General features: G+C 42.1%; 1 protein-coding gene across 1 annotated transcript; it reads left to right on the top strand.

Annotated features, from left to right (window-relative positions):
- The first annotated feature begins 783 nt into the window (after positions 1-783).
- On the top strand, positions 784-11,357 carry TEX36 (testis expressed 36). The gene is made up of 4 exons (XM_008685568.1): positions 784-834; positions 5,609-5,740; positions 6,504-6,584; positions 11,016-11,357. Exons 1-4 carry the CDS (start codon positions 784-786, stop codon positions 11,310-11,312), a joined length of 561 nt encoding a protein of 186 aa, XP_008683790.1. The 3' UTR covers positions 11,313-11,357.
- The last annotated feature ends 3,320 nt before the right edge of the window (positions 11,358-14,677 follow it).

Genomic DNA, 14,677 nt, shown 5'->3' on the forward strand with positions numbered 1-14,677 from the left:
GGGAGGCCAGCGGGCCCTCGGGAAGGCTGGTGAGCTCTGGAGCCGTCCCATGACCCAGCGCCAGCTCCATTGGCTGCGTGACCCTTGTTTCCTCATTTGTAAATACTAAAGGTTGTCGTGGAGCATAAATAAGATAAAAACACATGAAAGTTTTTGGCTCAGCACAGCACCTGGCGTCTCATGATTGCTCACGATTGTTGCTTCTTGTGGCCTCAGTGGCGTGCAGTAAGGTGAGCCAGCAGCAGGTGCCGTCAGGACAGAGAGTCTGAGTTGGGACACGGAGGAAGCCCTGGGGCCTGAGTGTCACAATCCCACCGAGGACGAGAAGGTCATCTCCTGCCCGGATTCAATTCACTTCTCTGAAAACTAAAAGTTGGGACAGATGGTTACCATGGGGACATGCAACTCAAATGTCACCAGTTCAAGGATTTAGAGGGTACAAAATTTTTCCATTATCTCCAGGCTGTCTTGTCCCCACTTGTCTGACCTGTTAAAGGGGTTCCTCAGCTGGGACCCGCTGGCTCTCCACATCGCACCTTGGGGAAGAGCAGGTGCAAGGACCCTGCTCAGGAACCCTCTGAGGGCTTAGAAGACCCACAGTCCTCCCCCATTGTGACGGCGGTTCTGATGCTATGGCAACGGTGGGTCCCCCTGCACCTCCCCTCCTGGTAGAGGCTGATGGTCAGGAGCAAGGAGGAGGAGTGTCTTGCAGATGCACAGAGTTTCCGAGGCAGTGGGGAGGTTATTGAGCCAACCTCAGCCACCTTCAGCTTCCTGCAGAAAATGGCCAAAGGGAGACGCTTCAACCCAGCTTTGGACAAGGACGGAAGATGGGTGAGAAAGACGGTGGCTTCTCTGGCCTTTCTTAGGCCACATGGGTGTGGTCAAGGTCACAGAACTGACTCTAGATCCCACTGCTGCCACTTCCCGTGGCATCTCTTTTGACAAATCACTTACCTAACCTCAGTTCCTTCACCTGTGAAATGGGACTCTCATAGCGCCCTTGGGAGGATTAAATGAAACAAATCGTGTGTGTAAAACACTCAGAGCTCTTGTGAGTGCTCATGAGGCAGTCATTGCTGTGTGCTCTTTTTCTTTTTTTATAACGTCTACCTTGCAGCATACTCTATAATCGACTATGTTATATATGCTGTTTCTCTCCCCTCCTAGAATATAAACTCCGTGGGGGCTGGGATCTTTGTCTTTTTATTTACTGATTGTATCAGACCAGTATTACATGGAAGAGTTAACACTTTTTGTTTGTTTAAAAAGAAAAGGAAAAATAGAAAACACCTTGGAACATTTCAGTCCGAAGGCTTTAAAAAACTAACTTTATGGGGTTCCTGGGTGGCTCAGTTGGTTAAGTGTCTGGCTCTTGGTTTTGGCTCAGGGGTGGTGAGATCGATCCCCGAGTCAGGCTCCATGCTCAGTGCAGAGTCTGCTGGAATTTCTCTCTCTCCCTCTCCCTCTGCCCCTCCCTCTGCTTGTGCAGTCTCTTTTTCTCTGTCTCTCTCAGAAAAAATAAATAAAATCTTAAAAAAAACCAAACAAACTAACTTTACCCTCTGGATGTGATCTTGGCTTAGCAGCTTACTCTGAAATCATAGTTTCTTTGTCTGTTAAATGGGAGCATAGCGTACCAAGGTTATGGGGCTATTGTGCAGATCAATGAGACCATCCAGAGAGCTTAGTATGATGCATGCAAACAGAGTACCCACTCCGTACTTGTTAACTATTCTGTATATTAATATTATACATCTACATTTTTTCTTATATACCCTGTTCATTCCTCAAAGATTTACAGTAATGTATGGAAAATATTCACAATAAAGCAGGAAAGCATAAAAAAATAAAGATTCAGAATCAGTTTGAATATATTTAAGAATAAAAGGCTGAGACGGGGAAGATATGTAACATACACCAGCCATATGGCTTACACGACTGCTATTTATATAATATCATCGGATTTGACTCTGAGATTCCTGGCAGCCAAAGTAAAATGGGAAATAGGATGAACTACATAACATAAGTCAGTCTTGAAGAGAAAAATGCAAGTTTCTCAGATTAAGTAGCTTCCCCTCTTTCTATCACCTACAAGATCAACGACGATTGTGTTTGACCAAGTATCATAAAAAGCTGACTACAGTGAACCAAATAAGGGTTTGTATTTCCCAAGCAACAATAAATTTGGAAGGAGGCGGTTCAGGGCTGGGACAGATGCTCTCGGAGCTCATCAGGTCCTTTTTCGTCCTCTGTTGTGTCATCCTCGGTATGGAGCCGTTCAACTCAGGCGGGTAAATGAGGGGGAAGTCAAAGGACAAAAAGAAGGCATCTGTTGGCTAATTCAGTCCCTTTTCATGGGGGAAAACAAAGCTATCCTGGGAGCCCCGCCCTGCAGATTTCGGCTTTGATCTCTTTGGGTCACATGGCCAATTTCACTGCCAGGGAGTTTGGGGAGGTATATTTTTAAGCAGCCACATGGCCACCTCAAACAAAGTCAGGGTTCTGTTCCATGGGAGAAAGGAGGAAAGAGCATTTCCTTTCCTATTGTGATCCCAGGACAGTGCCGGGGGGCCGGGCTCAGGTGGAGAGGCATTACCTCCCAAAGTCTGACTTGAGCATTTGGGGTGGGTCCCTTCTGCTGCCAGCACCTCAGAGCTTAAGAAGAATAATGCTGATCATGAAGTTTCCCGAAGTAACTTGCAGACCAGTTGGGAAAATGAAAGAAATCGTTGGCTTTGAGTCAGCAGCAGCCCATTGGGGAGGGCAGTAATTGCCACATTAAAGGTGACAGTCATTTTGCAGTTGACCTTGCTGGTTGTAATCTGGCTGTTGCCGGGGAGGACAGGCTTTTTCCATACACTTTCACCCTCCTGTTTAATATTGCAGTCATTGTGTGATTGAATGCAGCAAAAATTTCACCGCCAACTAGTTAAAAAGCTATATTTCATGGTTACAATATCCAACAGAAGGGTTTATTTCACAGCTATCATGTTATCACCATTAAATATATATTTTAAAAGAGTGAAATTAAAATGCTAGAGACTTTTTTTTTTACCCTAGTGATTTAGTCCTTAGACTTCCAGCATACCAATGAACTCAAGTCAGTTGTCATTTAGCTGGGGAGAGGGATCATTCCCGACGCTAGAATGACTCCCACCCCCGCCTGACTTTTCGTATCTGCCCGGATGGGAGTGTTGGCACAGCCAGACTGGAGGAAGGGAGAAAGGAAAGGTTATAGATCTGGAGGCTCTTTGTACTTTTTTATATTTACTTTGGAAAAAGAATTGTTTTAGGACATTAAAAGATATAACAGAATGAGTTGGAAATATATAGTTTGGCTCGGGAAAATGTCTAGAGTACCTTGTTACGCATCCTACAGTCCAGTTTTTGTAAAGCAATCGAAGCCCCTTCCGCAGGCTACGTGTTTGCGTGTGAGCACTCAGCCGTGAATATTGTCATCTGGGGTGACAAAAGGGGAGGGAGAAAGTAATCAAAAGTTCCTCTTAAATAAATAGGCATACTTGATGTTTAGAAACCACATGCATAATATGACCCTATGTATGCAAAATTAACCATATATATATACACACATACATGGGTGTACATTCCCACAGGGCTGTATGAAAAAGAGGGTCACCAATGAGTTCAGGGGAATTTGACTTTCTTCTGTTTTTATGTTTGAATTTTTCAAAACCATGAGTATGTATTACAACTGTAATCAGAAACAAATAAAATTATTTTTGTTGTGGAAAAAAAGAAAATGTAATGGATGCACTTAGTTAAGAAACATTAAACAGTGGAACATGATGGTGAGAAGAAGGTCTTCCTCCTTCCTGGCTCCCTTCTCCCTCCCTCCTCCTCCAGGTCCCCCGGAGAGCCTAGGGGCTAGTTGAAACGATGGTTGGGGTGCTGCCTGGGCTGCAGGCTCCTGGCTGGTTGGGTGCTGGCCGGGTGCTGGTTGGGGTGCTGGCCCGGCACTGGCTGGGGCACTGGCCAGGCGCTGGTTGGGGTCCCAGGCAGGCGCTGGTTGAGGTCCCAGGCAGGTGCTGGTTGGGGTCCTGGGTGGGTGCTGGTTGGGGTTCTGGGCGGGTGCTGGCTGGGGTACTGGCCGGGCACTGGCTTGTGGTGGTTTCACTGCCCTGACCCCCATTCCTGCAGTCATTCACAAGTGCTTACTGGGAGTTCTTTCATTCGGATGTGTTCTGCAAGTCAGGTATTGTCTTGTGTGCGTGGATCCTTTATATACAGAAATGGCCTTGGGTATAGATCTCATTCTGGTTTTCTCCTTTCCGCTCGGCACTGTGTTTAAATGATGGCACGTGGCCATGTGTCACCTAGCCCATTCTCACTGCCGCGGAGGACACCCCACCAGGCGTACAACACGTAGGATGTAACCTCCCCACCTTTTTACATAAACAGTAACATACTGAACAGACTCCGTGCAGGAAGTGGACAGAAGCTACCTGAGTTCACAGTTACCCGGTGACGTGAGAAGGGACGAGGGAGCAAACAGCGTGGGCCAAATTCCTTGTAATCCAGCAGAAAGGAAGGAGCAGTGGCCTGAGCAGTGGCAGTGGGTTTGGGGATCACGGAGGGGACAGCTGTGAGCAAAACTGGAACCTGCCAGCTGGTAGAGAGCACTCCCGGTGTTTGCATTTTCCCTTTGAATCACATCGACCCTGTCGAATAAGTATTATTATTCCCATTTTACAGATAAAGAGATTGGGGCTTAGCAATGTTCAGTGTCTTGCACCAGGCTCACCTCAAGAGAGAAAGCCAGGCCTGGATTCAGAACTTTTGAATCTATGGTCTGTGACCCAACCCGTGAATTACGGTTCTTCCCCAGTCGGAAGGCCTCCGTGCTCCGGCGTCTGCGAGGTCACCCCCTCTTCCTAGAGCAACCCACACCCGGTGACCGATCCACGAGGGAGCACAAGGCCCCGGCCCCTCACCTCACTCAGTACAGTTCTGAGAAGTCCTCCCAGGCCCAGAGCTCTCTGTGGGGTGGCTGAGGCCCTTCTTGGGACCTTTCCCTCTGCCCAGCTTGTTCCTTCCCCGCTGTTCATGGGGAGATACCAACAGCCTCCCCAAATAATCTTTATTATTATGCTTTGTGTCCTATCCCCCAGTTTTTCCTCATGGATTTTCTCTGCCCCCTCCCATTCTACCGTCTTGGTGGAGACTCAGCTGTGTTTTCGAGCCTTCTCCCTCCTGCAGGGGGCTGGCTCCCTCCTGTGAACACGGGCAGGATCCTTAACCGCCCTGTGGGGAGCCCCCTGACCGGAAGGAAGATCTCAACCCACTTCTCTCCCCTCAGAGCACAGGCACACCCCCTTACCAGGGCGGAAGTGTTTCCAGGCTTTTCCAGGCGCGGGCGCAGTGGGGGTGGCCCCGGTAACTGGAAACAGCTGGCAGGGGTGGCCTGGGGCCATTACAATGTTTTTTGTCTTGGAAAGAATACTTGAAAATTACAAAACTGATGCCATTTCCATCGCACACCAGAAGCACCCAAATGGCGTTTTAATCACATTACGGAGGAAGCCCCGATCCTTGGCTTTGAGATACAGTTGGTCTGGTTTTAATCACGCGTGTGCTGGTTTCCCAGTTTCCTCAGATTGGACTAACACAGAAGACACCAGAATCCAGCACAAGTGCCATGTTAAAGGAGCCCCACCGTCCACATTCGTCTTGGCAAGTGGAGGGGAAGCTACCGCCGATCTACAAAGCTCGGGAGAAGGTGAGTCCAGAGCGCCAGCCCGGGGCACCCGTCCCTGTGGCTCTCCATGGGAGGCAGCCCCCCTGGCATTTCTGGCCAGCCCCTTCTTCTTTGGGAGGAGCTGCTCTTTTGTCATCCCTGGCTCCGTAAATACTGGTAGCGTCCCACTGCATGTCCTGGTCACTGTGACACCCCTGCTCTCTAGAAGGAATTAGCTCGTGGTCCAGACAATCAAGGTAGGCTCATCTGTGGACAAGGAACAGCACCTTTGGTCAGAGCTCCCAGATCATTTGCAGGCACATTCTGCCTCCGCCACCGAGTCGTGAGCAACTGCAGGGGCAGGAAGTGGGCTGAAGGAGAAGCAGGTGTGGACCTCGCCCTTCGCTAACTCAGGATCATATTTGGGCCACGGCTCTGGTCTGCCAGGATCCTTATTGGTCAGAAGAAGTTTGGTCTTGATGGCCTCAAAAGTCCTTACCAGCTTTCAATTCCATGAACCTATGCACTTTTCCTTCTTTGCCTCCAAAGAAGGTGTTTTGAGAGAGAATTCTTAGGATTTTCTGCAAGGTCCCCAGTAAGGTCGAGTTTTAAAACCTCGAGTTGGGGTGCACGGCCACAACCTCGCTGTCCTGTGCAGTTTGCTCCTTTCCGGCAATGGGTTTCATTCTTAGTTAGGGGGCCCTTTGCCTCCTCTGTGTTCCGTCCATGCTACAGTATGTCGGTGCTGAAAGCACGTTGGGCTTCTGATGTGTGTCTTTTCATCTCCTTCCTCGATCTTTTCCAGCAAGCAGTAAATAACAGCTTCCCCTTCTCCGTGCACGACAATCGGCACAGCTTTCAGAGCTCTGGATGCTACCTGGACTCTGTGAGTATTTCTCTCCACATTACTAGTCAAACTGGGAACGGCCCTGGGAGGCACGGTGAAGGGAGAGGTCTTTCCTCAAAGCTGGAACCAGGTCAAAATGAATGCCTCATAACAGGTTAAAAAAAATGCATGAACCTCTCAAAGTTCCATGGAACTTTCTGCACCAGCGGGCATAGTCATTCTGCCTATGTTTGTGTGCACTTCCTGCTTCTCAAAGTGCCTTCCTTCTCCTAAACTGTCTCGTTCATGAGATTTCTTGTGAAGATCTAGAATGGGAAGGAGGGGTTGCCTATGTGTTTCTGGTGGGCAGAACCACAACCCACAAGGAGAGGTCGGAGGAAGGGGGCTTACATAATTCAAAGGACTTCTCAGTCACTGGAGCTGTCTTTCCCCAGAGGCGGTGAGTTGCCCTGAGTGGAGAAAGTAGAGTCTGATAGCCCTTGTTCGTGGCGGTTAACACAGCTCTGTGCCATGGAAATGTAGTGAGCTGCGTACGTAATTTTAAATTTCTAGTAGCCACGTGAGATAAAAAGAGTGAAATTAATTTTTAATGATACATTTTGTTTAACTCGAAAACTTCCCAGTTTATCGATTCAACATGTCATCAATATAAACATTATTTCTGAGATAGTTTACATTCCCTAAACTAGGTCTTTAAAATCCTGAGTGGTACCCCTCCATTTGCAAGACCCACATTTGAAGTGTGCATGTGGCCGGGGGTTATCAAACTGGACAGGGCAGGGTTAATATATCTGAGGTAGGGGGTGGATCGGGCGATCTCTGAGAATCCTTACCAAATCTGAACGTCCATGGTGATGACGATGATGCCGTACGTGTCGCCCACCATTTATTAAGCATTTGCCATATGCCAGCATCTCATACTCATTTAATTCTCATGACAACACTGCTGGCTAATTACTCTTACTGTCCGCAGTTTAGAGATGGGGAACCTGATAACAGGGAAGCTAAACAACTTGCCCAAAGTTACTCTTTCCTCTAGGCTACCACAGCTAAGCTAAATTGAAGTCGTTTAACCTAAAAATTCTGGTTTGCATGAGAGACTATGGACTCTGGGAAACAAACTGAGGGCTTCAGAGGGGAGGGGGTGGGGGATTGGGCTCGGCCGGTGATGGGTCGTAAGGAGGGCACGTATCGCATGGAGCACTGGGTGTTATCCGCAAACAATGAATCATGGAACTTTACATCAAAAACTAAGAATGTACTGTATGGTGACTAACATCATCATCATCATCATCATAAAAATAAATAAAATAAAAAATAAAAATAAATAAATAAAAATTCTGGTTTGCCCCTTTAGCAGAGTGTTGAATACAGATCTAGAATACCCACTCTGCCTGCCTCTCTACATGGAATGCTTAAAATCGTTTTACTAAATTATCAAAGTAACATTTGTCCTTTACAACTTTCAAACAGTACAGAATTAAATAAAATTAAAAAAAAATTTGCACTCTTACTTTTCCTTCTCACAATGCCACCTTGATGCCTCACAAATAATGGTGTGGTGGGTAAGATTGGAGAGTCTTTGCAATTCACATGCAAACATACACGTATAAGTGTGTATCTTGTTAATGCGATACACAGGATTGTACCACAAATATTTTGCCAGAGCTACGTTAGTCTCATAGAAAACACTGGAAGATTTCCAACTTTCTCTGCATTTAGGAATAGTTTATGTAAGGTGTGAACTTTCAGTTTAATGAGGTTAGGTTTAGATAGAATTTGCCTATAGAATTATTTGGACTAAAAAATTTTTTTTAAAGTAAGTTTTTTGTTTTTGTTTTTGTTCTTTTTACTGTTTTACCCTTTGAATTTCCCTATTGATTATTAATCTATTCAATTGATTTCTTCTCGTGTAGATTTTGCTGATATGTGTTTACCTAAAATTTATCTATTTCTTTTCAAATTTATTGGTGTAACAACTCCTAAAATAAAGATAATCTTTTTTTGGTTGCATGTTTAGTTCATATACTTGCAAGTGGTTTTGTTAATTAACTTATTAAAACTATGAATATTCCTCAGATTATTGCTTTGGCTACATCCCAATGGTTTTTCTAACTGAAGTTTCACTGTTATTTGCTTTCAAATAGTCTATGATTTAATTTTTGATTGTAAAAATAGTTTAGAAGAATGTTTTGAATTTTCTACATGGTTAGAATTTTTCGAGATTATCTTTCATCGCTAATATCTAGTTCAATGGGTTATATTTTTATAAAATATGGATTTTGAATAATAAAGATTATCTTTGTTATCTTATACATGATTAATTTTAACAAGTATTTCATGGGTGTTTAAAAAGAACAGATATTCCCCATCTGTTGATTACAAAGTTCTTTATTTTATTAATTAAGCCCTTAATTATGTTATTCAAATACTTCATATTGTTTTCTTAGTTTTTGTCTTTATCTGTCAACTTCCCCTTCTAAGATTATTCTTGAGTTTCTAAATTCTTTTTGCCTTATATAGTTTAATGCTATATCTTTCTGCATAAAAATTCATGAGTGTTTTATTTTCTTGGTGGCTTTTATTATTTATCAAAATAAAGTATCTCTCTTTACATACTTTAGTGTTCTTTAGCCATGAATTTTAGATTGCAATATCAGCTTTGCCACTTATTTTCTTTCTGATAACATTCATTACTTTTATTATGGTTTATTCCTTTGTCTTTATACTTTTTAGTCATTTTGTGTTGGTTTTCTTTTTTTTTAATCATAAATAAAATAGAGCATGGTTTTAAAAAAATCCAAGAGTCATTGTTTCTTTGTATAAGAATTTCACCCATTCACATTGTTATGATAATTTGTGTTTGGGGTTTTATTTCTGTTACCTCCTTTTGTTTCCTATTTACCATGCTCCCATATTGTTTCTTTTTTTCCCCTCCCTCTCCTGACTTTGCTAGTTTGAATTTGTTTGCTCACTCTGACTTCTCTTGTCTACTAGTGGTTACCCTTAAATATAAATATTTAGGAAATACATTGGCACTCTATTACTCTATGACTATACAATTTAATATCTATAGCTTTTCTCCTAAGAATAAGGCAAGCCTTCAGTGTACTGACCTCCCTCACTTTCCTCTCTAAGTGTTCTTGTGCTGGGGGCCAGGATATGCTTTCCCAAGTCATGAAGATGCCATTTTCATTGGATAACGTTAAGTGGCACCTCCTGGGGTTCAAAGCAGTCAAGTTGAAATGCTAGGATTTCAGTTCCAGATTTCGCTCTCTCCCTTCTTCCCTCTCCCTCCCTCCCTCCCTCTCTCTCTCTCTTTCTCTCTCCCCTCCCTTCTTTTCTTTTTGTGGATTCTTACTTGAAGTTTCAATATATTTCATAGTCACATTATCAGCAAGTAAGTAGACTTAATTATAAGCTTTGCTTGTTCCTTTCCTCGTAGCTCTTTCCCTATTCATTTTGTCTTTTCCTTTTACCTGGTTTTTTATTTTTTTCTGGAGTATCTACAAGTACATTTTTAGAAAGGTGCTTGGGCAGCATGTTCCTTTTGTGCCTCCAGGGCCAGTCTCCCTCTTTCTCTCTGCCTTGGCACCAGGGGCTGATCTGTGGGACTACATTCTTCCTCAAGCCCCTTAGACTTGGAGCCTCTGCACTGTCCCCACGGGGTTCCCCACAAAGAGTACCTTTACTAAACTCTCTTCAAATTACTCTAACTGGAATGTGCCACCTGCTGCCACTCTGAATGATACTGGTTCTTATGAAAAGACAAAGTCACTTTGCTACAGACAGTCCCTCACTTGCGATTTTTTTCAACTTACCCTGGAATTGTCAGATGTCAGTCCATTGTGCGTCCAGGACGATCTGTAATGTAAAGTCTGTGTAATCTAACATCTCGTAGTCTTTTCTCCTAGTCTTTTGTCTAAGCATAGTGTTGTCTTCTAATTATGATCAGATCAAAAGCACAAAATTCTTCATGTGTGAAGTCCTGAGAGTTAATGAGGAAGCCTGTGGGCAGATCCCCAAAGGTGTTGCTTCCTTCACAGGAAAGAATCTAGCCTCTGTGGACTTCTTAGAAGGAGAACGGTCTATCCCATTGAATGCTGGGATGCAGCCAGTGGCAGATTCACTGAGGTGCCACGTAGGTGCAAAGAACCTGCCCAGGGTGCCTGGGAGTCCAGGCTGGCTAATAGGCTGTTTCCAGCTGTGGTTTCTCTAGTTCTACCTTCTATGTCTCTAGAAGACCAGTCCTGTTGATGGAAGTGGAAGACCACAAGAATAATAACAAAATGCCACCGGCATACTCGGAGTGTTGATGTACAGCCTTTAGCAAGTCAGTAAAGGATACCTCTTGTAGTGGTTGCCATATTGTGCATTAAGATGTAGGATGTCATGTAGCTGGTTTTACTAAAGACCTCAGAACTCTGTGACCTTGAATATTTTTCTCCTAATCTTATAATTCTTCCACAGGGCCTGGGACGTAGGAAGATCTCCCCAGAGAAAAGGCAACATGTTTCAAGAAATTTCAATCTCTGGGCATGTGACTATGTTCCATCTTGTCTTGATGGCTTTTCAAATAACCAAATATCATATGTCTATCAAGAAGTTGTGGTGGTCCCAATTTTCAGACGCTTCCCAAGACGTTATAATGAGATATGGAACTCTTTTAAATTTATTCCTCAGAGAAGCTATACAGAGTTTTTGAAAAAGAATCCAAAAGTAAGGTTTGCTATTGACAGAAAGGTTGGTTCTTCACTGGAGCCCTAATCCTTCTAGAAGGTTATTGATGAGTTTTGTAATATTGGTATTGCACTGAATATTCTAAAAGTACACATTTTCTGGTTCAGCCCTACTAGTTGACATAGGATTTGTTTAAATTAGAGATTAGACATTGTATATGCCTTAGTGCTGAGGTGAAGTATTCTTGCAGTGATAACACAGAGATTAAAGTCTTTATATTGAGAAACTAGAAAAGCTACAGTTTGTTACCACCCCCACATTTAAAATATTTCTGTTTTTTAATAAGGTTGAAAAACATTCCAGTCCTTATAAAATAAAGATATGTGAAGATATACACACTTTAAACGAAAGTGCTTTAAATGAAAATGTATTTAAATGAACTTTAAAATTGCCACACTACCTTTGGGGGAAGTTTAAAAAATTATGTAATTGATATATGATTGCATTTTCATTCTGAAAGTTCAAACAATTCAGAGGTAGCAGGAGTTCCCCTTGATTTCATCACGTCTCTAATCCCTGTCCTGTCCCCAGAAGTAAGTTAACGTTTGTTTTTATTCTGTGCACTTGTAATCGCATACATATGTATAACTCCATATGCATTTTGAACATAAACTGTTATACAGCACGGTGCTCTATAACTTTCTTTTGATATCTAACAATGTATCTTGGGAGTTCTTACGATGTCAGTATGAATAGACTGGTTTGCTTTTTCAGCTGCTGCACTGTATTCCCTAAAACGGATGCACCACGTTTTTACAAATTACCTTATTAGTGAGCATTTGAATTGCTTCGACTTTTTGCTTCTCAGACCTGGTGCTACACGAACATTTTGCTCAGCTTCTTTGGGTGCATGTTTATATGCGCCTCTGGAGTCAAATCTGAAAAGTTATCCTCTTAGTGCTAGATGGGATGGTATGCACAGTTAAGGTTTTAATAAATACTCCCGAATTACCTTAGAGACTGGGCCCGTTAAACTCCTACCAACGGTATCTGTACATTTCAGTTTCTCCCCCTCAAATTATATTTTATTTTATTTTATTTTATTTTATTTTATTTTTTTATTTGTTTAGAGAGAGTGGGGAGGGACAGAGAGAGAGAGAGAGAATCTTAAGCTGAGCATGGAGCCTGCTTAAGGTTCTCTCTCTCTCTCTGCAGGGTTCGATCTCACAACCCTGAGATCATGACCTGAGCTGAAATCAAGAGTTGGATGGTTAACTGACTGAGCCATCCGGGGGCCCCTCAAATTATCTTTTAGATATTTAAGGATATGTAAAGACAAAAAATGTTACTTGTTTTCTTATTTTACCTTTCTCTGATTATTGGCGAACTTGAGTGCCTTTTCCTACTCAACGGTCCTTTGTATCCCGCTCCTATAAACTCACCAGTGTCACCAGCACTCCTATAAACTTACCAGTGTCACCAGCACTCAATGTCAACACTTGCTTGTTTGTATTTGGATATTTTTCCTAAAGATGAATTTTAGAATAAGCTTGTCAAGTATATCCACTAGTAATTTGATAGAAGTTTCCCCAAATTTAGAAAATAGTTTATAGGAGAATTGATATCCTTATGCTACAGTGAATCTCACCATTTATTCAAATATTGTTTTATGTACTTCAGTAAAGTTTTATAGTTTTCTTCACGTAGTTCTAACATGTTTCTTTTTTATGTTTATTCCTGCATATTTTGAATTTCCGTGGCTATTTTGAATTTTTTTTAAGTTACACTTTTAGGTTGATTTTGACCGACATGTAAAAAAGCTATTGATTTCTGTATGTGAATCTAGTATTTGACATCTGGCTAAACTTGTAATAATAAATATTCCGAAAAAATAAAAATAAAGTTCTAATGATTTTTCAGTGGATTTTTTGGATTTTCTATGCAGACGATTGCATCATTTGAGAAAATGATCATTTGTATCATTTTTCACATTCATACATCACCCTCCTTTTATTGCATCAGGTACAGTTTGAATTATTGGCACAGATGGTGCATATCCTTATTTCTGAACGTAACGGGGCTGCTTCTAATGTGTGGCTCTGAAGTCTGAGTATTGCTGTGGGTTTTAGACAGGTGATCTTCATCCAGTTAAGAATGATCTCTTATTCTTTGTTTCTTGTTTTTCTCCCCCTAAGTTATATTGTGAAGTCCATGTAACATGTGCACATGGGAAAAAGAAAAGGAGATTAAACAGTGAAAAATGGTTTCCCTAATATCCCTGACTGCAGGCCCCACTTTTTTCCTCCAGCACCAGCCCTACTGACTGACACTTTTTATATGCATCTTTTTCCAGGTAGTCTGTATACTTTCATTCTCTCTCTTACACACCCCCCGTTTCACAAACACCAATGGTAGACACCATTCTACTGTTGCTTTTCTGCTGCTACACTTATGAATGTTATCTTTGAAGTTTCGAAGTCGTTCCTTATCAGTACTTTTAAATCTCCTTCTTTTTTGGAAACACGGTTGCCTGGTATTTCATTACATGGACGTGCCATGGTCCTGGAATCTTCTAATGGCCATTTATGCAGTTTTCTGTCTTTTCCTTCTATAAACACCTTTATAGATAAATATTTGCATCCATTTACAAGCAATTTCTATATGGTAAAACTCATAAAAATAAACTAGTGCAACCAAAGACTATGTGGATTTCAATTTTAGTTTATATTAAATTTAAAAAATTTTAAGATCAAATTTTCTGAAAGGGGCTGTCCCCAGCTTACAACTTCGCCAACAAGATATGAGATCTGAGTGCTTCTCTTTCCCCACCCTCATGCATTAACAAATTTTGGGGTATTTACCAATTTGTTAGCTAAGAAATGGTAGTGTGTTTCAATTTGCATCTCTTTCATTGTGCGTGTTGCTATTGAAAAGCCATTTGTGTTTCTCTTGCTGTGAACTGTTTATCTGTATCTTTCACTAATTCTTCTATTGATTCATTTGTCTTACTCTTCAATTATTTGCACGATTTCTTGATATATTAAGATATTAAGGCTTTTGTATCAAATGTTGGTTATTCCCTCTTGGTGACCATATAGATTTTTTAAATTAATAGACTTTATTTCTTAGAGCAGTTTTAGGTTTATAGGAAAACTGAATGGGAAGTACCCAGTTTCCATATATCCACTCTCTCCCCACTCATCACCCCCCCCCCAGTTTCCCCTATCATTAACGTCTTAGGTGTGGTATACACCATATTTTTAGTTCTGTGTGTACTTTCATGTGGTAAAATGTATGAATCTTCTGTTTATGGCTTCTGGACTTCATGCCTTGCTTAGGACCCCCTTAGTGTGAATTATGAAATCTAAGATTTGTTGTAGTTCTTATTGTCAATATATGGGGTGACGTTTTAGTACGTGATGTTTCGGCACTTATTGGGATGATCATATAAA

Source organism: Ursus maritimus, unplaced genomic scaffold, assembly GCF_017311325.1.
Source record: "Ursus maritimus isolate PB19 unplaced genomic scaffold, ASM1731132v1 scaffold_7, whole genome shotgun sequence".
In the NCBI taxonomy this organism is placed as follows: domain Eukaryota; kingdom Metazoa; phylum Chordata; class Mammalia; order Carnivora; family Ursidae; genus Ursus; species Ursus maritimus.

Excerpts from the sequence above, each read along its gene's own strand:
- TEX36 (XM_008685568.1), top strand. The coding sequence starts at position 784 with ATGGCCAAAGGGAGACGCTTCAACCCAGCTTTGGACAAGGACGGAAGA. Across the intron at positions 835-5,608 it reads TGGACAAGGACGGAAGATGG|TTTCCTCAGATTGGACTAAC; the intron begins GTGAGAAAGACG and ends CTGGTTTCCCAG. Across the intron at positions 5,741-6,503 it reads TCTACAAAGCTCGGGAGAAG|CAAGCAGTAAATAACAGCTT; the intron begins GTGAGTCCAGAG and ends GATCTTTTCCAG.